Source organism: Schistocerca serialis, chromosome 3 (genome assembly GCF_023864345.2).
Source record: "Schistocerca serialis cubense isolate TAMUIC-IGC-003099 chromosome 3, iqSchSeri2.2, whole genome shotgun sequence".
Taxonomy (NCBI): domain Eukaryota; kingdom Metazoa; phylum Arthropoda; class Insecta; order Orthoptera; family Acrididae; genus Schistocerca; species Schistocerca serialis.
Window position 1 is genome coordinate 119,628,265 of NC_064640.1, and position 23,356 is coordinate 119,651,620.

Genomic DNA, 23,356 nt, shown 5'->3' on the forward strand with positions numbered 1-23,356 from the left:
TACCAGTTATTAGGGCTTCGAGTTACATTCACGTGTGGATCTCGGGAGGAATGACTGTTTAAATGCCTCCGTGAGTGCTCTAACTAGTTTCGTTAAGTCCTTGTGATCGCTACGAGAGCGACTCGTAAGGGGTTATAGTATATTTCCTCACCATCTCTGTGACACTCTTCCACGAGCCAAACAAATATTTGACTATTGGCGTTGTCCTTCTCTGTATACGTTCAGTATCCCCTGTTATTCCGGTTTGGTAAGCGTCCCACACACTTGAGGAATATTCTAGCAAGGGTCGCTACAATATTAATTATATTACACGGGAAAAGAATACCAAAACAAAAGACAGAGGAAACGTAGGGTGCATAATTAAAGAATCAAGTTAAATTAACTATGTCACCACTTAAAATAACTTGACAATCCGGCGCTATGTTGCTGGATTGTTTTCTAGCGTAGTTCATGAGCAGGATTAAAACAATCTGATTTGATCCATTATAAATGGTTCTGAAAGCCTGCAACTGTGAAAACAATAGATTTGTTTATAAATAACTCATCTCCCACCAGTCACGATTCATACACAGAAATTGTTGAATTTATGGAACTCTTTCAACTAACCCTAAGTTACAACTACTTCACTTTTAATGGCAACATGTATAAACAACCAGATGGCCTAGCAATGGGCTCATGTATATCTGGTACCATAGCTGACATATACATAATACACTTAGAACAAAAATTAAACAGCCAATAACCTTGCCTAAAGAAAATTGAATTTTGCAGGAGATGTGTTGGAAATGATTCAAATGGCTCTAAGCACTATGGGGCTTAACATCTGAGGTCATCAGTCCCCTAGACTTAGAACTACTTAACCCTAACTAACCTAAGGACATCACACACATTCATGCCCGTGGCAGGATTCGAACCTGTAACCGTATCAGCAGCGCGGTTCCGGACTGAAGCGCCTAGAACCGCTCGGCCACACCGGCCGGCGGAGATATGTAGATGTCACACTACTGTTAGTGAAAGGGGATACCAAAGACATCACAGACATTCTAAATTACTTCAACAATCTACATGAGAAAATCAAATTTACAGTGTAACTGTGTAACTGTTTTGTTTATGTAAAATGTTTTCGATGTTTAAAAGTACACAAGTTGTGTGTGATGTTTAGTGTGTATGAGACTCGTGAGACTCTGCACAAATGGACTATAAGGAAACTGTAAGTACAAATTCTTCTAAATTTCGCCACTAACTTCACAAAAAGATCGACAACCAACTAAAAAATCGCGTGTTTTCTTTTATACTGCAGTAAAATCAACGAAATGAAGCAGACTCTCACACATCGACAACATCACATAGAAATGGCATAACAAATACAGAAAACGCACTTGAAAATGGGAATCATTTCCCGAAACGCGTCGTGCGAAAAATAAAATAAAGAAAATCGTTACTAGTAGGAGATTAGTTATTTATTAACAAAGACTAAAACAATAATGTGATCATCAATGTTAACACCGACCATACATATATATCTTGTAAATTGACCCGTTCTTCATCATTTCGATAAAAGAATCGTTCAAATGACTTATGGAACATGTAACTGGATAACTACAATAAGTCCACTCAACGCTTTACATTTATATATAAATCTGTCATGATATCAGACTAATGACAACCAATCTATGTAAAGAAGAAAACCAGAAGTAGGAACATGATACAGATAGTGTATGTATTAGAGATATACTTGTCAGGTACACTTCTTGATTAGGTGTCACTGATACGGTAGGAAATTTTCGGATTCAGCGAACAGGCTCCACTAACTGAACTGTACAGTTTCCCGGCTGTAGATGCAGCATGCCCATCATCCTTGACCCTCGGAATCTGCCGACTACAGGAAATGGAAGGCTTTTATCTGTCACTCCGACCTCTGGCCTGCTCCTACTAAAGCACTCACTGCTCGTCATTTGATCCAACTGAGATTCTCTTTGAATGCGCTGGTATGGCAATACAGTTGTTCTTCAGATGTCCTTGACAAATGTCATCGACGACGACCCTAAAGCTTCTGATATCCCACTGACATTCCTGTCGCCTCCATGCCATTAGCGTTGCCAGTATATTCAGGTTCCTCTGCCACAGCTCCTACATCCCGCTAGTCACGTCTTAATGCATACCACTGCAGTTCCTTGTGGGATGTAGACATCTGATCAATTTCAGCCAATTTCCGAATCTTTATGTATTGCTCAAGATCGACAATATGAGAATCTCTATATACTCCATTCACACACTTCTGGAGACCTCCCACAGTCATATGCGTCCGTGAGGGACTTCCTGATTCTTATAATAATTTGGGGGTAAGGGTCTTGCCCAGGAAGAATATACACCACCCCTCCCGGAAAATTTATGCCATATGGGTCGTCAGGCGCATTTTCTCTGGTGTTCCCGCAAATACTTGCAAGGTTGTTTTTTGCCATGTGTAGCTGGTGTCGGCCCAAACAAATTCTGCTCATCACATCTTTCATACGACGCCCAGCATCGACGGAATGCGACGGATTGTTTCCCACTTCAACCAAAATGATTTTTAAATCGGAGTTTTACTTGAGGCGCCATGTCACGGACTGCGCGGCCCCTCTCGCCGGAGTTTCTAATCCTCCCTCGGGCATGGGTGTGTGTGTTGTTCTTAGCATAAGTTAGTTTAAGTAGCGTGTAAGTATAGGGACCGATGACCTCAGCAGATTGGTCCCTTAGGAATTCACACACATTTGAACATTTTTTACATGGCCATTCGATAGAGCGCTACCAGATTAGTCTAGTACGATATTTGTTTTATCGGCATGTGTTTACGGGGACAATAAAACGAGATGAATAACCGGTACTCTAGCAGCGACTGAGCAGCACACTTCTGCAGGGCGATAGCAGTCAGCGCAGGCCAGGGCGGCGCTGTGGCTGCTGGAGTAGGCTATTCGTAATTCCTCCTGTTTAAGTAAGCTACTCGTTATTCCTCGTGTTTACTGCCCCGGTGAAACTAATATTGCAACAGACGAATTTGAGACCACTCTGTCGAATATGCCCCTAAAATTCAATTTTAAAAAGCATTTTGTCTGTAATGCTTTCCAGTAAAGCTTGGCGTCGCATGAAAGGCGTGATAAGCAGTATTGGTTTTAGCGGACTCAGCTACACACTGAAAATACAAAATGGCAAATATGTGCCGAAAGACCAGAGAAAATGCGCCTAACGATTCTTAGTAGACACACCCAGTATAATCCACCTGATATCTTTCCGTTCAAAAATGGTTCAAATGGCTCTAAGCACTATGGGACTTAACATCTGAGGTCATCAGTCCCCTAGACTTAGAACTACTTAAACCTAACCAACCTAAGGACATCACACACATCCGAGCCCGAGGCAGGATTCGAACCTGCGACCGTAGCAGCAGCACGGTTCCGAACTGAAGCCCCTAGAGCCGCTCGGTCACAGCGGCCGGGTATCTTTCCGTTACACTGAGTAACTGTTCATTTGCCCTGTGGGCAGCGCCTTTTGAATCCCTCTACACTGCAATAGCATCTACATCTACATCTACATAGATACTCCGCAAGCCACCGTACGGTGCGTGACGGAGGGTACCCTCTACCACCACTTGTCATTTCCCCTCCTGTTCCCTCCTCGCAAATAGAGCGACGGAAAAACGACTGTCTATACATCTGCATCTACATATATACTCCGCTAGCCAGCAAGCGGTGTGTGGCTGAGGTCACAATTCGCACAAAAGTCATATCCCCTCCCCCCCCTCTGTCCCACTCGCTGATCGCGCGAGGGAAAAACGACGGTCTGAACACCTCAGTACGAGATCTAATTTCCCTTATCTTTGAATGATGATCATCAGGCGATTTCAGAGTTGGTGGTAATAAAATATGCTCTACATCCTCGGCGAAGATCTGATTTGAGAATGTAGTGAGCAGCCCCTTCCGTTTAGCACGTCGTCTATCTACAAGTGTATCCCACTTCAAACTTTCTATGAGATTTGTAACGCTCTCGCGATGGCTAAATGTACCAGTCACGAATCTTGCCACTCTTCTTTGGACCTTCTCAATCTCTTGAATCGGACCCAACTGGTAAGGGCCCCATGCAAACGACCAGTACTGGAAGAACTAACCTATTGTAGGCAATTTCCTTTGTTGAAGGACTGCATCGCTTCAGGATTCTACCAATAAACCGCAATCTAGAGTTCGACTTGCCCGTTGCTTGTGTAATCTGATCATTCCATTTGAGATCATTTCGAGTAGTCACACCCAGATACTTGACGGATGTAGCCGCTTCCAAAGACTGGGCATTTATTTTGTACTCGTACATTAATGGGGATTTCGCCTTGTTATACGCAGTACGTTACACTTACTAATATTGAGAAACAACTGCCAGTCATAACACCACGCATTTATTTTCTGCAAATCCTCACTGATTTGTTCACAACTTTCGTGTGATACTACTTTCCTGTAGACTACAGCATCATCGACAAACAGTCTAATGCCGCTTTCAATACCATCAACCAGATCGTTTACGTAAGTCGTAAAAAGCAGCGGACCTATTACGCCGCCCTGGGGCACACCTGAAGATACACTTGTCTCTGTTGAAGTCACCCCATTCAGAATGACATACTGCTCTCTGTCTGTTAGAAAACTTTCTATCCAACCGCATATGTCATCGGATAGACCGTAAGTGTGCAGTTTTTGGAGCAAGCGACAGTGCAGAACTGAGTCGAACGCCTTTCGAAAGTCGAGAAATATGGCATCAGCCTGGGAGTCGATATTTAGATCCTGTTGTATATCATGCACAAAGAGGGCCAACTGTGTACTGCATGATCGCTGTTTCCTAAAACCGTGCTGGTTTCTGCAGATGAGCTTCTCAGAGTCTAGAGAGGTCATTATGAAAGGTCCGTATGAGCCCTAATTTCTCGTATCTCAACATCATTGTTCTTACGTGCGATGTATGTTGGCGGCAGTAGAATCGTTCAGCAGTCAGCTTCAAACGCCGGTTCGCAAAGTCTTCTCAATAGTATTTCTCGAAAAGAACGTCGCCTTCCCTCCGAGGATTCCCATTTGAGATCCCAAAGCATCTCCGTAACAGGTACGTGTTGTTCGAACCTGCCGGTAAAAAATCTAGCACCCCACCTCTGAACTGCTTCGATGTCTTCCTTCAGTCTGGCATGGTACGGGAGCCAAACACTCGAACAGCGCTCAAGAATAGGTCGCACCATCGTCATATATGCGGTCTCTTTTACAAGTGATCCACTCTTTCCTAAAATTCTTCCAATAAACTGAAGTAGACCATTTGCCTTCCCTGTCACAGTTTTCACATGCTAGTCCAACTCATATTGCTTTGCAGTGTTACGCCTAGCTATTTAAACGGCTTGACTGTGTCACGCATGACACTAGTAATACTGTATCCGAACATTACAGGTTTGTTCTTCCTACTCATCCCCATTAACTTGCATTTTTCAACATTTAGGGCTAGCCGGCATTCATCACACCAACCTGAAATTTGTCTAAGTCATCTTGTATCTTCCTACAGTCACCCAACTTCGACACGGTGCCGTACACCACAACCTCATCAACAAATAACTGCAGATTGCTGCCCCCCTGTCCGCCAAATCATTCATGTATACAGAGAACAACAGCGATCCTATCACACTTACCTGGGGCACTCCCTACGATATCTTTGTCTTGGATCAACGCCGTCGAGGACAACATACTGTGTTCTATTATTTAAGAAGTCTTCGCCCACTGACATGTCTGTGAACTTACTCCATATGCTCGTACCTGGGCACCATGTTAAATGCTTTCTGGAAATCTGGAAGTATGAAATCTGCATGTTGCCCTTCATCCATGGTTCTCAGTGTATCTACATCTATATCTATACTCCGTAAGCCACCTGGCGGTGTGTGGCGGAGGGTATCTTGAGTACCTCTATCGGTTCCCCCTTCTCTTCCACTCTCATATAGTTCGTGGAAAGAAAGACTGTCGGTATGCCTCTGTGTGGGCTCTAATCTCTCTGATTTTATCCCCATGATCTCTTCGCGAGATATACGTAGGAGGGAGCAATATACTGCTTGACTCCTCGGAGAAGATATATTCTCGAAACTTCAACAAAAGCCCGTACCGACCTACTGAGCATCTCTCTTGCAGAGTCTTCCACTGGAGTCTATCTATCATCTCCGTAACACTTTCGCGATTACTAAATGATCCTGTAACGAAGCGCGCTGCTCTCCGTTGGGTCTTCTCTATCTCTTCTATCAACCCTATCTGGTACGGATCCCGCACTGCTGAGCAGTATTCAAGCAGTGGGCGAACAAGTGTACTGTAACCTACTTCCTTTGTTTTCGGACTGTATTCCCTTAAGAGTCTTCCAATGAATCTCAGTCTGGCATCTGCTTTACAGACGATTAATTTTCTATGGTCATTCCATTTTAGATCACTCCTAATGCCTACTCCCAGATAATTTATGGAATTAACTGCTTCCAGTTGCTGACCTTCTATATTGTAGCTAAATGATAAAGGATATTTCTTTCTATGTATTCTCAGCACATTACAATTGTCTACATTGAGATTCAGTTGCCATTCCCTGCACCATGCGTCAATTCGTTGCAGTCCCTCCTGCGCTTCAGTACCATTTTCCATTGTTACAACCGCTCGATATACTACAGCATCATCCGCAAAAAGCCTCAGTGAAGTTCTGATGTTACCCACAAGGTCATGTGAGAAAAGGGCAAGCTGATTTTCGCACGACCGATGCTTGCTAAAACCATGCTGATTCGTGAACATAAAGTTGCCATGCTTCGTCTACCGCCGACACGACAACTCAGACAACGGAGACTTCCACAGTGGTGGGCCAGACTCAACTAGGACACTGAGTGGCATCTGTGTTATTTATCGGTGAGTCCCGCTTCTGTTTGTGGTGGCCAGATCGACGCAATATGTCCCTAGATGACCTGGTGAAAAATCGCAGGAAGCAGTGCTTTTCGAGATCCATACCTATCCAACAGGCCCCATGAACCAAGGACCTTTGCCGAAGTTGGGTGGCTTGCATGCCTGAACGATATAGCCGTAACGTAGGCACTCCCAGAACGGAGGGGTATATGTAGACAGACCAGACTAACCCATGGTTCCTGAAGAGGGGCGCCAGCCTTCTCTGTAATTGCAGGGGCGATTGGCTGAGCCGGCCTTGTGACATTAGCCACCATGGCCTTCTTATGCTGGTACTGCGAACGGCTGGAATCAAGGGGAAACTGCAGCCGCCATCAAGAAACACAAAACTGACATTCTACGGGTCGGAACGTTGAAACTCAGTGCTCTTAATCGGGTAGGGAGGTTAGAGAATTTAGAAAGGGAAATGGGTAGGCTGAAGTTAGTGAAAAGTAGGACTTCTATTAAGGTCAGCGCAGGGTATCAGCACAAAATCAAATAGGGGTGGCTCAGGAATAGCTTAATATGGATTAGGAAGTAGGATTGCCGCTGCGCTACTACGAGCAGGTTAGTGAACGCAATATCCTAGACGAGATAGACACGATGCTAACATTCACCACAGCAGTACAAGTTTATATGCCATCTAGCTCCGCAGATGATGAGATTCAAAGATTACACAGCGAGACGAAAGAAATTATTCAGATAGTTAATGAAGTTCAAATGTTAATTGTGATGTGTGACCGTAATTCGATAGTAGGAAAAAAGAGAGAAGGAAAAGTTTTAAGAGAATGTGGACTGGGGGAAAGGAAGGCAAGGCGAAGCCGCCTAGTCGAATTTTGCACGAAACACTTGGTTTAACAATCATAAAAGAAGGTTTTATATGTCGAAGAGACCTGGAGATACTGAAAGGTGTCAGACTGATTGTAGTATGGTAAGACAGAGACTTCGAAATCAGGTTTTAAACTGTAAGACATTTCCAGAGGCCGGTGTGAATTCTTACCATAATTTATTGGTTATAAGCTGCAGATTAAAACCGAAGATATTGCAAAAAGGTAGGATATTAAGGAGATGAGACGTGGATATGTTGCAGGACCCAGAGGTTGTTGCCGGCCGCGGTGGCCGTGCGGTTCTAGGCGCTCCAGTCCGGAGCCGCGCTGTTGCTACGGTCGCAGGTTCGAATCCTGCCTCGGGCATGGGTGTATGTGATGTCCTTAGGTTTGTTAGGTTTAAGTAGTTCTAAGTTCTAGGGGACTGATGACCACAGCAGTTGAGTCCCATAGTGCTCAGAGCCATTTGAACCATTTGAACCAGAGGTTGTTGGGAGTTTCAGGCAACGTTGGGCTGAAACAGCAGGAAGGAATACAATAGAGGACGAATGGATAGTTCTCAGAGATGAAACTGGGAAGGACGCAGAAGATCACATACGTAAAAGAACATGGCCCAGCAGAAATCCCTGGATAGCACAGGAGATACTGAATTTAATGACGAATGAAAAAAACATAAAACTGCAACTAATGAAGCAGGCGAAAGGGAAAACAGACGACTAAAAACTGAGACTGACAGAAAGTTCAAAATGGCTAAGTAGGAATGATTGGAGGACAAATGCAAGACTGTAGAAGCATGCATAACCAGGGGAAAGATAGAGCCCACCTATTTGAAAATTAATGACACCTATGGAGAAACGAGAGCTACAATACTGATAGAAGCATTTGACAAAGCTCATAAAAATCAGGTCCCTAAAGTAGACGATATTCCCTTAGAATTAGTGAGATGTTTGGGAGAGTCAGGCATGACAAATACATTAACCAGGCGAAACCTCCACAGATTTAAGGAAGAATCCAATAATCCCAATTCTAAAGATGCCAATTGCTGACAGGTGTAAATACTACCGAACCGTTAATTTAATAAGTCATAGTTTTTAAATATTGAGATGAATTATTTGCAAAAGAATGGAAAAACTGGTAGGGGTCCACCTCAGGGAAGATACGTTTGGGTTCCCGAGAAATGTAAAGGCAAACTACGTTCGTAGGATTTATAGGTTTAGAGAAAACTTTTGACAGTGTTGACAGGCCTGTACTCTTTAAAATGGCGAAAATAGTAGCGACAAAATACAGAGAGCGCCTATGAGAAAGGACACGAGAAAGAAGCCACAGTGGCGAAAGGAGTGAGACAGATTTGTACCCTATCCTCAATGTTATTTAATCTGTGCATAGAGCAAACAGTAAAGGAAACCAAGGAGGAAATTGGAAAATGAATAAAAATTCAGGTAGAAGCAATAAAAACTTTGACGTTTGCGATGACATTGTAATTCTATCAAAGAGGGTAAAGAACTTGGAACAGCAGTTGAACGGAATGGATAGTGTCTTGGAAAGAGTTTATAAGATGATCATTAACGAAAGTAAAACGCAGGTAATGGAATGTAGTTTATATAAATCAGTCGGTGCTGCGAGTATCGGGTTGGGAAATGACAGACTAGAAGGAATAGATACTTTTTGCAGCTTGGGCAGTAAAATAACTGATGATGGCCGAAATAGGGAGGATATAAAATGCATATCTGGTAAAGAGGAATTTGCTAACGTCTAATATAAATATAAGTGTTAGAAACTCTTTTCTGAAGGTTGTGTGGAGTGTAGCCTGAGATGCAATAAGAAGACATATGGATTCATACCAGTCTGCAGACAGGAATCTCCGTGAACTGATACACGATGTGTTTCAGGCGTAGCAAGAAATTCCCCAGAATGACTTTCGGAGGATTTTCGCTTCCATGTCAGAATGAATGCAAGAGCGTATTCAAGTCTGTTGAGGGCACGCCATATACTGGAGTTGATGATGGATATAAGTTCCGAATGGAATGACAGTTTAATCACTTAATACCCATTATGTGATGAATATCTCAGCAAAGCCAAAGTTTCTTAGTTTTGATACTGTACCTATACATTTGTACATTATGCATATTTCTTTGTACTACTGTTCCATAATTTCAATGTTTTTTCGATACTTCGCTACAAACACGGTTCATTATTTCAATACCCGGGCAATGCCAGATTTGTCAGCTAGCAAGTTTTTAAATCAAAGAAAAATATTGTTAAAAATATAAATAAGTAAAGCAAATTGAAAAAATAAAACTAGTAACACTTCCACTATTAAACGATTACCATCATTTAAAGAAAAACTAAAGCTCTTTTCTAGAATTTTTTTGGTCTTTACGCATTATCTTGTACACACTTGCACTTGGAAAGTGGGATTTAGCAGACAGTCATGCACGGACGGGCTGATGTCCTTGCTTATCGTGATGTGGCTGGTATGGGCTCCCCTTTCGTCAGGTTCTGTACATAACACTCCAGGACGCGTCCCATCTATCATACCTACACAGGCAGCTCAGGGTCACTGTGACCGCAGCTCTATGACTTTCCATGAGAAGTCCTCCGTTGCAGCTGGTCAGAAGAACCTTGTTCCCAGAACTTTTCATGCGACGACCTCTTCGTGTTAGTGTTCCTTTGTTATTACGTCAACTCCGTAGCTGTTTCACCACTGCTTCGTCGTCCCACGCTTTTGTTCATCTTGCTGTGACCTGTTCTTACAAGGCTGTTGCCCAGGTTTCTATTACGGCAGCTCCAACTCTTCTTTCTTCCTAGTGGATTTCTAACTCCTTCAACGAAACTTTATTTGTTATTTCGTTAAATTTATTTCGCAGCGTTTCTTCTCTCATTTCATAGGGAATTGTGCACTGGAAGAAATTCCTGTCATTGTCTGCCACTATTGCATCCCTGCACCATATGATCCGGTGCGACTTCACAGTCACACTCATATGCCTTCCATGAATTGCAAGGCCTTTGGTTTATTATTTTCAGGTTTGGTTGGTGTCCAGTCAAGGCCTCAATGTGTCTCAAACCAAGCAAGTCGTTAACGTCTAGGAAGATACTATGAACACGTCTTCTGTTGTTGTTGTTGCTGTTACGTCCCGGGAATGCTACCATTCCTGCAGGAGCTGTGATTCAATTTCTTGTTTAGTTGTCACAGGACGCCCTAGGTTTTTCTTCGCTCTTTGGACCTCTCCCTTCTTCAACCAGTATTCTGCACCTTTTTTCCGAACTTAGCCAGACCTCCAGGATAATCAGTAGAATCCTAGCCCGTATAGTCCTATATGCTCCGGTAAAACAAAATAATAATCACGTTTTGTTGCAAATGTTACAGGGCTTATACTAGTTTCACCAGTTGCAGTTTATGAACCCAAACGATAGTTCTGTAACCTGTAATAGCTACCAGCATGAGCTCGTAGTATGTTCTGATACTTTGTAATTGGAGTCCAAACCTATTGTGCCCCATATTCGCTTCTTTGTTCTTTATGTAAAGTTCTTTTTGGCAGACATGTTGGATGTAGGAGGGGAATTTTTATCTCTGGTCTAACAGCAACTCCAGACACCTGTTGAGTTCTTGTCTTTTATCTGTTCTTAACTTCGCTTTATTGTAGGATTTCTGCTTATTGACAGCTTCCTTTTAAGCACCAAGTAAACTGTCTTGTATGTGGTTATCCCCAGTTCATTCTCTGCACGCTATGCTTGCAGCCTTTGTAGAATGTGTTAGCAGTTGTCTTCTAATTTGCGTCTTGACTATCCCGCTACGCCTCAGTATTAGGTTGTCTGTGTAAGCAGTGCATCTTCTTGCTTCTCGCTTAGCTTCTAGTTCCCCCAGCAACGGCTCAAGGACAATGACAACGTTCTAAAAGACAGGAAAGCAAATAGTGGCTTATGGACATCCTTCGATTAATTCTTTCATAAAACGTTTTCTAGCTGGATCTTTTATCACAGCGGTAATCTGTTTGACAATTGTAGAGGGCTGTTGGACATCTGGCGTCCTTTCGTCGCGAGAATAAGGCAGGTCACTATAAATTATCAAACGCCCTCGTTAGTGCCCTCCTGGAAAATTTCAGTTCAGATTTCGTATCCATATTGTTACTAGTGGTGCAGATGCGAAAATAAAATTGGCAGAAATGCGACGCTGAGAACCATTCAAATTTGTTATCGTCGTTTCTTACCTTCCTATAATCCTGAAATTTTGTTAATTTGCTGTTATTGTGCTGTTACTCTTTTTTTTAATTGTGTCTCCAGAATTATTGCTAAACAGAATACTGACACATTAAAATGCTATGTTCATCTAAAGAACCTGTTGCAACTTTAGAGGTTGTCTTTGAAGATGGTTTGGTAGACGGACGTTGAGGCGTCGATCTGTGGAAAGCAGGGGAGGAGGGAGGGGGGGGGGGTGTAGGCACCAACTACATTACTCACCTATATTCCGTTAGGCGAGAGAAGATCCCAACAGTCAGCAGTGCTATTGGGAGCTTTCAATCAAGAAGTGCAACAGGTTACCAAACAGCAACTGTAAACCATTGTAGACTATGCTTAGAATTGCAGCAACAGAGGCGTTGCCATAAAACCGTAAACAGAACCAAGTTACGTGACTGGTGGTGAAGCAGCCTCACCAAGTCCATTTTAGCTGTTACAGGGCTGTTCTGACCGACGGTAATAAAGGATGCCAAAATAACATTGGTCTACCTCAGGCAAATATAATAGTAACTCTAATGATCTCAGTAACAAAACGATTTATCAGAAACCATCGGCAGCACTATTTGATTGTTCGCTGACGATGATGATGTATATAGGAAAGTATCATCGTTGGACGATCATAAGGAAATGCAGGAACGTAGTTCACACGAAACTTTTGAGTAAATTTAGACGATCTGTATTCGATGAAGTCTGTGTGACCACTATCCTGCTACCGTCGTTTATCTCGCGAAGAGAAAATGGTTCAAATGGCTCTGAGCACTATGGGACTTAACTTTTGGCCGCGCAGGATTAGCCGAGCGGTCTAAGGCGCTGCAGTCATGGACTGTGCGGCTGGTCCCGGCGGAGGTTCGAGTCCTCCCTCGGGCATGGGTGTGTGTGTGTTTGTCCATAGGATAATTTAGGATAAGTAGTGTGTAAGCTTAGGGACTGATGACCTTAGCGGTTAAGTCCCATAAGATTTCACACACATTTTTTGAACTTAACTTTTGAGGTCATCAGTCCCCTAGAACTTAGAACTACTTAAACCTAACTAACCTAAGGACATCACACACATTCATGCCCGAGGCAAGATTCGAACCTGCGACCGTAGCGGTCGCGCGGTTCCAGACTGTAGTGCCTATAACCGCTCGGCCACCCCGGCCGCCTCGCGAAGAGATGATGAGAATAAGGGAAGAGAGATTATAGCACGTGTAAATGCACGTAGATAATCATATTTCCTTCGCTCAATCCGCGAATGGAATAGAAGAGAAAACCAATAATACTGGACAGATGTCGACCCCTATGCAATAGTCTGGGAATTTTGAAATTGCCCTTACAGTATATATTTCCTTTAATGTCGTTTGTTGTTAGCAATATTAGCTTATTCCCAAGAGTTAGCAGCTTTCAATCAGTTAATACTAGGCAGAAATCAAATCTGCATGTGGAATGCAGCCCGCATCTCGTGGTCGTGCGGTAGCGTTCTCGCTTCCCACGCCCGGGTTCCCGGGTTCGATTCCCGGCGGGGTCAGGGATTTTCTCTGCCTCGTGATGGCTGGGTGTTGTGTGCTGTCCTTAGGTTAGTTAGGTTTAAGTAGTTCTAAGTTCTCGGGGACTGATGACCTAAGATGTTAAGTCCCATAGTGCTCAGAGCCATTTGAACCATTTTTTTGTGGAATGCACTTCCTTGACTCTTGTGCAGAAAGGAGTGCACTATTCTGCTGCATCCATTTTCAATAAGCTACCACAAGAACTCAAAAATCTTAGCAGTAGCCCAAACACTTTTAAGTCTAAACTGAAGAGTTTCCTCATGGCTCACTCCTTCTATTCTGTCGAGGAGCTCCTGGAAGAGCTGAAAAATTAAGCAAATTCCAGTGTTACATTGTTGATTTTCTTTATTTAAACTTACGAATTGTCGCCTTAATTTGTTTCTTATATTTCATTTTATCTGTTTCTACTATCGTGTTATAATTTCATGTATTGACTCGTTCCATGACCATGGAGACTTCTCCTTAATTTGGTCCCACGGAACAATAAATAAATAAATAAAAATAAAAAATAAATATATTATCCGCCTGCATTATACAGGGGCGTGCGTAACATTTATGTAGATGTAGATGCAAATTTCTGGTGGCAGCGATGATACGGGACACTATTATGTTTCAGGTACGGTCGTCGTGTGGCTGGCGCTAGGCGTAGCGGTGCACGCGCAACAGGCGCGGCCCGTATACCGACCAGCACCTCAGCAGGGCCAACAGGCAAAGCTGCGTCCCCTGCCTGGACAGCTGCGCTATCAGTCTCTGCAGTCCTCGCCGCAGATACATACGGAACCAGCGCAGCTACATACCCAACTTCCGCAGCACCCTCGGGTGCCTCAGTCTCGCCCACAGCTCATACGGCAGGCTACAGGGTCGGTCAAGTACGATTCTCTGCTGGCCAGCTCACAGCCACTGCGCCAGGTGGCATTGCCGCCCAAGTACGACGGATTGCTGTCGACGGGGCAACTGTTACATCAGCCCGCCGTGTCGGCCAAATACAACCCTCTGCTGGCCTCGCCCCAGTCGCTGCGACAGCCAGCCGGCCCACTCAAGTACGACTCGCAGTATGCGCCGGCACAGTTGCTGCAACAAAGTGTCGTGTCTCCCAAGTACGAAATAGCGTCCGACGACCATTTCCCCGGAGGCTTCCAGCGGTACCAGTATGCGTCGAGGCCCGTCGATGTGGGTTACACGCCTAGCTTCGCTAGGAAGACACCTTACTACAGACAACATTACTCGCCCTCGGGCGAGTACTACCAGAAGCCGCACTACAGTTATGCTCCAGACCAGGAAATGCTCGAAGTGCAAAAGGAGGTTCTGGAGCTGGTCGAGCCCCTTCATAAGGAGGACGGGATGTTCCCGCAGAAGAACCGCAGCTCCATGTACGCGCTTCTGGTGCCTCTCATGCTGCTAGGCATCAGCATTCCTGCGATCGGCTTCATGTACACCTATCTCAACCGGCGTCGCAGCTTCGGTCGATCCTACACCGACGCCGATGCCTGCTCGTTGCTGCCCAGCGATGAAATCCTCGACTGCTACATGAAAATATTCCAGCGCAGCCTCGAGTGTTTCCACAAAAAATGCGAATGATAATATGCGCAGATCTCGCCTAAAAAGGACAATTTACATACGAATTTCATAATCGTGGATTTGTTACCATCGGCAGTCATTAAAACATCCTCGTTGAAAAAGAAGGCTCTGTCCAATCTTGAGTATCAGGTTTCTTCGACCTAGTCTGTTAGGACAACAAATGCTGTTTACCAGCTGTCTGGAGAGATATGAGGAAGTAGGCAGAAGGTAACAGCAAAACTGAGTGACAAACAATGAAAGCATCTCTCGAGAAAGCTCAACCGACAACAGTGACAGTTCCTGGCCATCTGCCACACAGCCTAATTCCTGAGAGCTGCTCTCACTTATCAGTACCACCAATATTCGAAGATAATATGAGTTATAAATATTTTTTTCTGTTTCACATTAAGGTTCATCGCTCCTACAGCCAGGGGCAATGAGAATCTTGCACTGAAACTAGCTTATAGTACTGAATCCCTCCGTTCCTTTAAAGATATTATCGATCACAGCTGGTAGCCCCCAGGAACAATGTCTGTTGGACAACTCATGTTTGTGACTTTTGAGAATCCCAGCAAACACTTTCATTGCTTCGACGTGAAGTTAGTTTAACTTAATTCTTAACAGTTCTTCCACTGGACACCGGTTTTGTAGAGATGGTAAACAATTGCTCATTTTGCTAAAGCCTGTAATGTCTGGTACATCTTGTCGTATTCAAGAGGAGCAGTAGTAGCAATCATATTGGACTTCATTTGACTAAAAGAAATCTAATGATGCTGTGGTGACTTCCCTCATGAGGATATCTGGAACCCGTCCTGACAGACTCGGCGCGATTTCCTGACTTAAGAGTAGAGGGAAAAACACTCGAAAGACTGAAACCCTTCTTGATTTGGACGTCATCTTCTTACCTGTATTTCATACAAACACTGCTTATTTATTTATTTATTTGTATTAGTATATTGTACCTAAATGTACTTTATTTGTGTGATATGAAAATACAAATATTTATGATAGAACAGAATACGCTGACTATTATCGTCGATGATGTTGACTTGGTCGTATGAAACACGCTGTGCTAAACATGTGCCAACATGTGGAGATCATTAATAAAATTTGTAATTACGACTATAAATGCAACTTGCTTGTTGTTCTGAAATATATAATTCATATGGCTAAGTTATAAACGTTGTTTTGTCTCACACATGTGCAAAATAACATTATTGATGTTCCAAACACCTCAGTTGTTAAAAGAATGTCGACTATGATTATTTGAAATTTCCTTGGCTGCATGCTGGCGTCAGTTGCGCAACACGAAGAACCAGCAGCGACCTAAATCATGTGAAACAACACAGATTTAGAAAGTTTTCATTGCCAAGAGAAGGAGGCGACGATGACAGTATTCGTGTTTTTACAGTAAACAACGTCACAAAATGCAACATAGCCACTGTATTCTCATTGGGAATGACTGGGGTTCGAAGTGGTAGAGGCTGTCGAGATTTAGGTAATCCGAGATTGTAAGGTGTAAGGTTAGGTACTGATGACCTTAGCAGTTAAGTCCCATAAGTTTTCACACACATCTGAACATTTGAGAGGCAGGCTGCCACATTTGTTACCGGTAAGTTCGATCAACACGCGAATCGTACGGAGATGCTTCGTGAACTCAAATGGGAATCCCTGGAGTGAAGACTACGTTCTTTCCGAGAAACAGTGTTGATAAACATTAAAGAACCGGCATCTGAAGGTGAATGCAGAATGCTTCTGCTGTCGCCAACGTACATATCGCGTCAGGACCAAGAAGATAAGATAAAAGAAATTAGGGCTCGCACGAAGGCATATAGACAGTCCTTTTTCCCTCGTTCTATTTGTAAGTGGAACAGGACAGGAAATGACTAATAGCGATACAAGGTACATTCCGTCACGCACCGTATGGTGGCTTGCGAGACATGTATGTGTATACACTGCCGGAAAAAAATAAGTACACCTGGAAAGATGACGTTGATGTTGATCCGATGACAGCATATGCCACCTGGGGGATAGTAGATGTACTGATAATGATTTCAACGTCATTCGCCAACAGATACCACAGTAATATAGCTACCAGAGAGCCATCTGTGTCTACCCTTTAATAGGGAATGTTCACAGCCAGAAAGGGAAACGTGTGAGACAAGCAGGCAACCACACCACTAAGAATACATTAGTGCTTCCTGTAGCCAACGGAGCGTCTTTGAAAGGGGTCAGATTGTCGCCTTCGAGTGGCAGGATGGAACTGCTACACAAGTTGGACCTACTCTGTCAGTTGAGCAACGATGCTGGTATCAGTAGTCACGTGATCATTCTCACACCTGGAGACGAGGTTATGGACGCCCATGTAGCATAGACGTCCTCCAGGATCGTCGTATTGTAAGGATAGCAGTGGCAGATCGTACAGCTACCACAGCACAGTTAAGAGGCCTTGTGAGCCCAGACGTGCCGACAAGAACTGTTGCGAACCGTATGTTAGTGTGGGACTACGGGCACGCACACCTCTATCCCGTCTTCCACTCACGCCGCAGCATCGACTTGCACGACTCGATTGGTGTCACCAGCGAATCGCTTGGAAGATGGAATGGCGCGCTGTGGTGTTCAGCAATGAAAACAGATTCTGGACACACGCAATTGACAGTCCTTTGCGCGTACAACGCAGACCTGGTGAGCGTTGTCTCATAGAGTGAGTTCGTCCAAGACATGCTGACCCCATCCCAGGCCTTAAGCCGTCGGCACACGGACCGTGCATCCGAACGTTGAGCGTGCCGAGTTTCTGACGTCTTCGCGTGGAATAGCACGTTGGAGTCTTCCCGAACGTGCATAGAAATATCTGGCATGTCAGATATTCTGAGCGTGCGTCTGAGCGTTGACCAATGAGATGGCAGAATGCCACCTATGTCACACGCACGCCATCTTTCTACACTACAGAGTTGTGAGGCGCCATATTGGCATTCATTTCAAGCCTGTATGTATATATGCCGTTTCTGAGCACCAGCAAATTGAGAATCACTGGGAAACCCGTTGTTAACTGTGTGATTCCTTCCAATAAAATAATGAGAAACATCATATTCGTGGCAAAATAAGTATTGTTCAAATGGTTCAAATGGCTCTGAGCACTATGGGACTCAACTGCTGAGGTCATTAGTCCCCCCCCCCAGGGGCTCAGCATTCATTTGCTGGGTACGGGCTTGGCGACCCCGGGGTTCCTGAGCTGGGGACTGGTAAGCGCCACCTGTCCCCCGTCACCGTAAGCTCTGAGTACACTTCAGCGACCACCGTGCGGCGCGGCGGTGGAATGTTGTGTGTCTCAGGGAATGGGGATCTTGGCTTGGCCGCCCGGATCGCGAGGATGGAACAAACCTCTATAAAAAAACCCTCAATCTTCCGGTGTGCTCCGCGCCTATGAGATGCATGGCTGTTGAGGTGGAACAGTCGCAAGCGGGCAACCTCTGGGGCACCTGCCACACCCCAGTTGTATACGGCTTACTCAGGCACGCGGGGCTCTGTCTGAGCGGACCTTTAGTTCCCTAGCTGCTCGTGGGACCGCAATGGACCCTTCGACTTCTACATTTCCCCCTACCAGTGGATTGGGTGGGCCGCTGGTAGGCAAACACACCCCTTCGAAAAAGCGACTTCGTGCTTCGAGTCCTCCAGCTCCTGGTGTTGCTAGAGATTTATCAGACTGTTGTAACAGAGCACATGCTGATAATCAGAATGTGTTTTTGATTATTAAACGAAAGGAGGGTAGCTTTGAGAGGGTTTCTCCCTTTTACATCCACAAGGGTCTTGAAGGAATTGCAGGTACACTGAAATCTGTTAAGCGACTGCGCAATGGGACTCTGTTAGTTGAGACTTCTAGTTCCCGTCAAGTCGCTTCTCTTCGGAAAGCACCCTGTCTCGGAGAGTACGCTATCGAGACCGAGCTCCACTCCACACTCAACTATAGTAAGGGTGTTGTGACATGTGGGGACTTGGCGGATCTCTCCACAGACGAGTTGAAATCTGAGTGGGCTGCCGAAGGTATTGTTGATGTGCAGAATATTATGAGGCGAGTCGATGGGGACCTAGTAAAATCCGACTCGTTTATTCTCACGTTCAGTTGCCCGCGACTTCCAGAGCATGTTAAAGCGGGGTTCTTACGTTTGCCAGTACGGCCATATTTCCCCAACCCAATGCGCTGCTTTAAATGTCAGCGCTTTGGGCATACTACATTGGGGTGCAATGGGATAGCCACTTGCGGTAAATGTGGTCAGCCTGCCCATGAAGGAGCTGATTGTTCGTCGCCTGTGAAGTGCGTGAATTGCTCTGGGAGTCACCCTGTCTGGAGCCGGGTCTGCCCCATCTATCTCGACGAACGGAAGATACAGGAGATTAAAACATCTAAGCGCATACCCTATGGTGAGGCCAAGAAGCTCTTTAAGGCCATGCAACCTCCTGTGTTTACTACATCTTTCGCTTCCGTTCTGAAAAAACCGGTACAAATGGCCACTGTTGCTACGCAAACGGAGGTTGCTAGTGTTAGCACTAATACCTGCGTTTGCCAGTGCACTTGTGCTGCTGCGGTTGTTTTGCAACCTGCAGCTCTCCCCGCAACGTCGGACAAGGCCGTGGTTGCTGACATTGGGGTACTTCCTGCCTCTTCCCCTATGGCGCCTTCTGCCCAGGCGAGTAAAGCTCCACCTGTTGACAAGGCTCTGCATTCTAAGCCCCCTAAGACCAAGACGCCGAAGGTGAAGATTTTGCCACCTGCGGAGACTGATCAGGGTCGGTCCGATGACGAGGCCATCGTACTGTCTGACATCTCCCGTGGGTCGTCATCGGAGCTGATGGACATTGATGTCGACCGGGGGCGCTCTTCTCGCCCCAGGAATAAATCTCCGGCCAGTACGGGCTCTCCTCCAAAACACAGAGGCCGGGTGAAAGTTCAGCCACCCTGATCACTGGCTTCCATCTTACAGTGGAACCTGAATGGGTTCAGGACGCATGTGGCCGAACTACAACTCCTTGTACGTGAGTTCCCTTTGTGCTTATGTCTCCAAGAGACACATTTTCGGGCCACTGATGCTCCTTCTTTACGGGGCTATACCGTCTATCGGAAAGATGATCTGACGGGGGAAAGGGCAAAGGGTGGTGTTGCGGTTTTTGTCCGTGACATGCACCCCTCATCTGAGCTCCCTCTCGTTACAGACTTGCAAGCAGTTGCAGTTGACCTTCTTGTGGGTCGGAGGCTCACAGTCTGTTCCCTTTACTTTCCTCCTCAGGATGCGATAGACTCTGAGGCTCTCTCAGACCTTATTGGCCAACTTCCCCGCCCCTTTCTTCTTCTGGGGGACTTCAATGCTTATAATGTCTTATGGGGCTCGTCGACTACTTGCCCCAGGGGTCGCATTCTGGAACGCCTCATGGTGTCTGAAGAACTGTGCATCCTCAACTCTGGTGCCCCCACTCATTTCTGTACTGCTTCTGGGTCGTCGTCAGCTATTGACCTTTCCTTTTGCTCTCCAGCACTAGCGGATTCTGCTCTATGGGAGGTTGATGCTGACCTCCATTCTAGTGACCACTTCCCCCTTTGGATTCGCCTCCTGGATGAGGCTATGGCATTTCCGGTACCGCCCCGGTGGCACCTCTGCAGGGCTGACTGGACACTTTTTAGCCACCTGGCCGTTTTGGAACACCGTGACAGCGTCCACGAATGGGTAGACCATGTTACAGCTGTGATCTCCCATGCTGCTGAATTGTCAATCCCACGGTCATCCGGTCATCCCAAGAGGCGTCCTGTCCCTTGGTGGACCCCTGAGTGCCGCTCAGCCATCCGAGCCCGCCGTGCCGCTCTGCGCCGCTTCAAGTGCCGTCCCACGGCTGACAATCTTGCAACCTTTCGGGTGGCAAGGGCTAAAGCGCGACGCGTGATTAAAGAGAGCAAACGACGGTCATGGCAATCGTTCTTGAACTCCATCTCCCGCTCCACTAGTTCTACGAAAGTATGGGAAGCCATCAGGAGGATTTCCGGGAAACTCGGCCAGCTACCCGTCACGGCCTTGCTGCATCAGGGAAGTCTCCTCACGGCGCCGAGAGACATTGCCCAGACACTGGCCATGCATTTTGCGGAATCTACCGCCACTATTAACTGTGATCCAGATTTCTGCCGCTACCGCACTGCCGTCGAGAGGGGTCACTTGGACTTCCGGTCTCCTAATTCTGAACCCTACAACTGCCCCTTCACAATGTGGGAACTGGATTCGGCGCTGTCTGTGGCTCCTGATACTGCGCCTGGTCATGATCAAATCCGGTATAGCGTGCTGCAGCACTTGTTACTGCCTTCCAAGGAAGTTCTCCTGAATTGTTTTAATATGATATGGTTATCCGGCACGTACCCTGACTCGTGGAGGGAAGCGATTTTGATACCCCTCCTCAAACCAGGGAAGGACCGAACGCATCCCAGTAGTTATCGAAGTATCGCCTTGACGAGCTGTGTCGGGAAGACGTTGGAACGCATGGTCAATCGTCGCCTGGTTTGGCTGCTCGAGACCAGGCAGCTCCTTAGCCCCTCTCAGTGTGGCTTTCGGAGATGGCGTTCCACTGTAGACAACTTGACCCTGCTTGAGGCGGCCATCCAGCAGGCTTTCCTGCGTAACCAGCATTGTCTAGGTGTATTCTTTGACATTCATAAGGCGTATGACACTACTTGGCGCCGCCATATCCTCAATCAACTCCATGAGTGGGGCTTTCGTGGCCGTCTCCCCATCTTCATTCGGTCCTTTCTTTCCCACCGCCTCTTTCGCTATAGGGTTGGTAATGTGCTATCTGATTTGTATGTGCAGGAGAATGGTGTTCCTCAGGGAAGCGTTTTAAGTGTCACCCTCTTTGCCGTCGCCATTAACAGTATCACGTCCACTATCCGGAGTCCTGCCCAATGCTCCTTGTTTGTGGACGATTTTGCAGTTTTCTGTACTTCCTCCAGTCTTGTCACTGCTCGTCGGCAGTTGCAGCTTACGATACAGCGATTAGAGGCATGGACTGTGAAGACGGGTTTTACCTTTTCTGCCGACAAATGTGTGTGTGTTCATTTTAATCGTTCTCGACGTCTTTTTACCTCCCCTGCATTGCGTCTGAGGGACACCATTCTTCCTTTTAGCGACACTGTGCGGTTCCTGGGCCTCACTTTTGATTCCAAACTGTCGTGGTTGCCTCACCTTAAAGACCTCAAGGTGCGGGCCCTGAAGGCACTGAATATTTTGAAGTGTCTGAGCCATCGGTCCTGGGGAGCAGATCGGGCACGTCTGCTGCAGTTTTATAGGGCTTTCGTCCGATCGCGTCTTGACTATGGTTGCACCGTGTATGGGTCAGCAAGGCCTTCGTATCTGAAGATACTTGACGCAGTACACCATGAGGGTATCAGGCTGGCCACTGGTGCCTTCCGTACCAGTCCCATCCCCAGCCTGTGTGCTGAGGCAGGGGAACCGCCGCTCGCCATCCGGCGGCAACTCCTCATGGTGCGTCGGGTGTGTCAATTCCTTGCCTGTCCTACATCCCCTGCGTACCCTACCGTTGCCCGACCGCCTCTGGAACGTCTCTTTTCCAGTCGTCCCCGGGCAACGAGACCATTTGGGATTCGTGCCAAGCATTTGCTTGAGTCCCTTGGTGTGGAGCGTGTGGGCCCCCAACGACAAGGTTTTACTCGCCTGCCTCCCTGGTTGCTCCAGAGGCCCAGCGTCCTTTTAGACTTGTCGGAGTACCGGAGGAGCTGCACTCCTGCGTTTGTTTTTACCGCCTTATTTTATGATATTTTAACCCAGCATCCCGACCATGTACCAGTATTTACAGATGGCTCTAAACAGGGGGACTCTGTTGGTTGTGCTGTTGTTTTCCCCGATCGAGTCGTCAAGTTACGGCTTCCTGCGGCGTTTACCATCTTTGATGCCGAATTGTTTGCGATCTTGCGGGCATTGGAGCAGATGAGATGTGTTCCCAGTCGTAAGTTCCTCATCTGTTCTGACTCCCTGAGTGCCCTTCAGACCATGCAACACTTGTACCCAGCGGATACGGTCGTCCAGAACATCCATGATGCCCTACTCCACCTGCAGCGGCAGGGGAAGGAGGTTTCCTTCTGCTGGGTGCCGGGGCACGTGGGTATTAGGGGAAACGAGCTGGCGGATGTGGCTGCCAAAGATGCATGTTCCCTCCCTCACGTTGTTGACTGTGCCGTCCCTCTCCATGCTGTTACCTCCCTCCTGCGTTTTCGCGT

The 23,356-nt window shown here is 46.1% G+C and overlaps 1 protein-coding gene across 1 annotated transcript in view; it reads left to right on the forward strand.

Moving 5' to 3' along the window:
* Nucleotides 1–16,087, forward strand: part of LOC126471547 (uncharacterized) — a 131,661-nt gene extending 115,574 nt beyond the window's left edge. The window contains exon 2 of the mRNA XM_050099774.1: nucleotides 14,150–16,087. Coding sequence (XP_049955731.1) covers nucleotides 14,150–15,111 — 962 coding nt within the window. The 3' untranslated portion in view covers nucleotides 15,112–16,087. The remainder of the gene's footprint in view (nucleotides 1–14,149) is intronic.
* The last annotated feature ends 7,269 nt before the right edge of the window (nucleotides 16,088–23,356 follow it).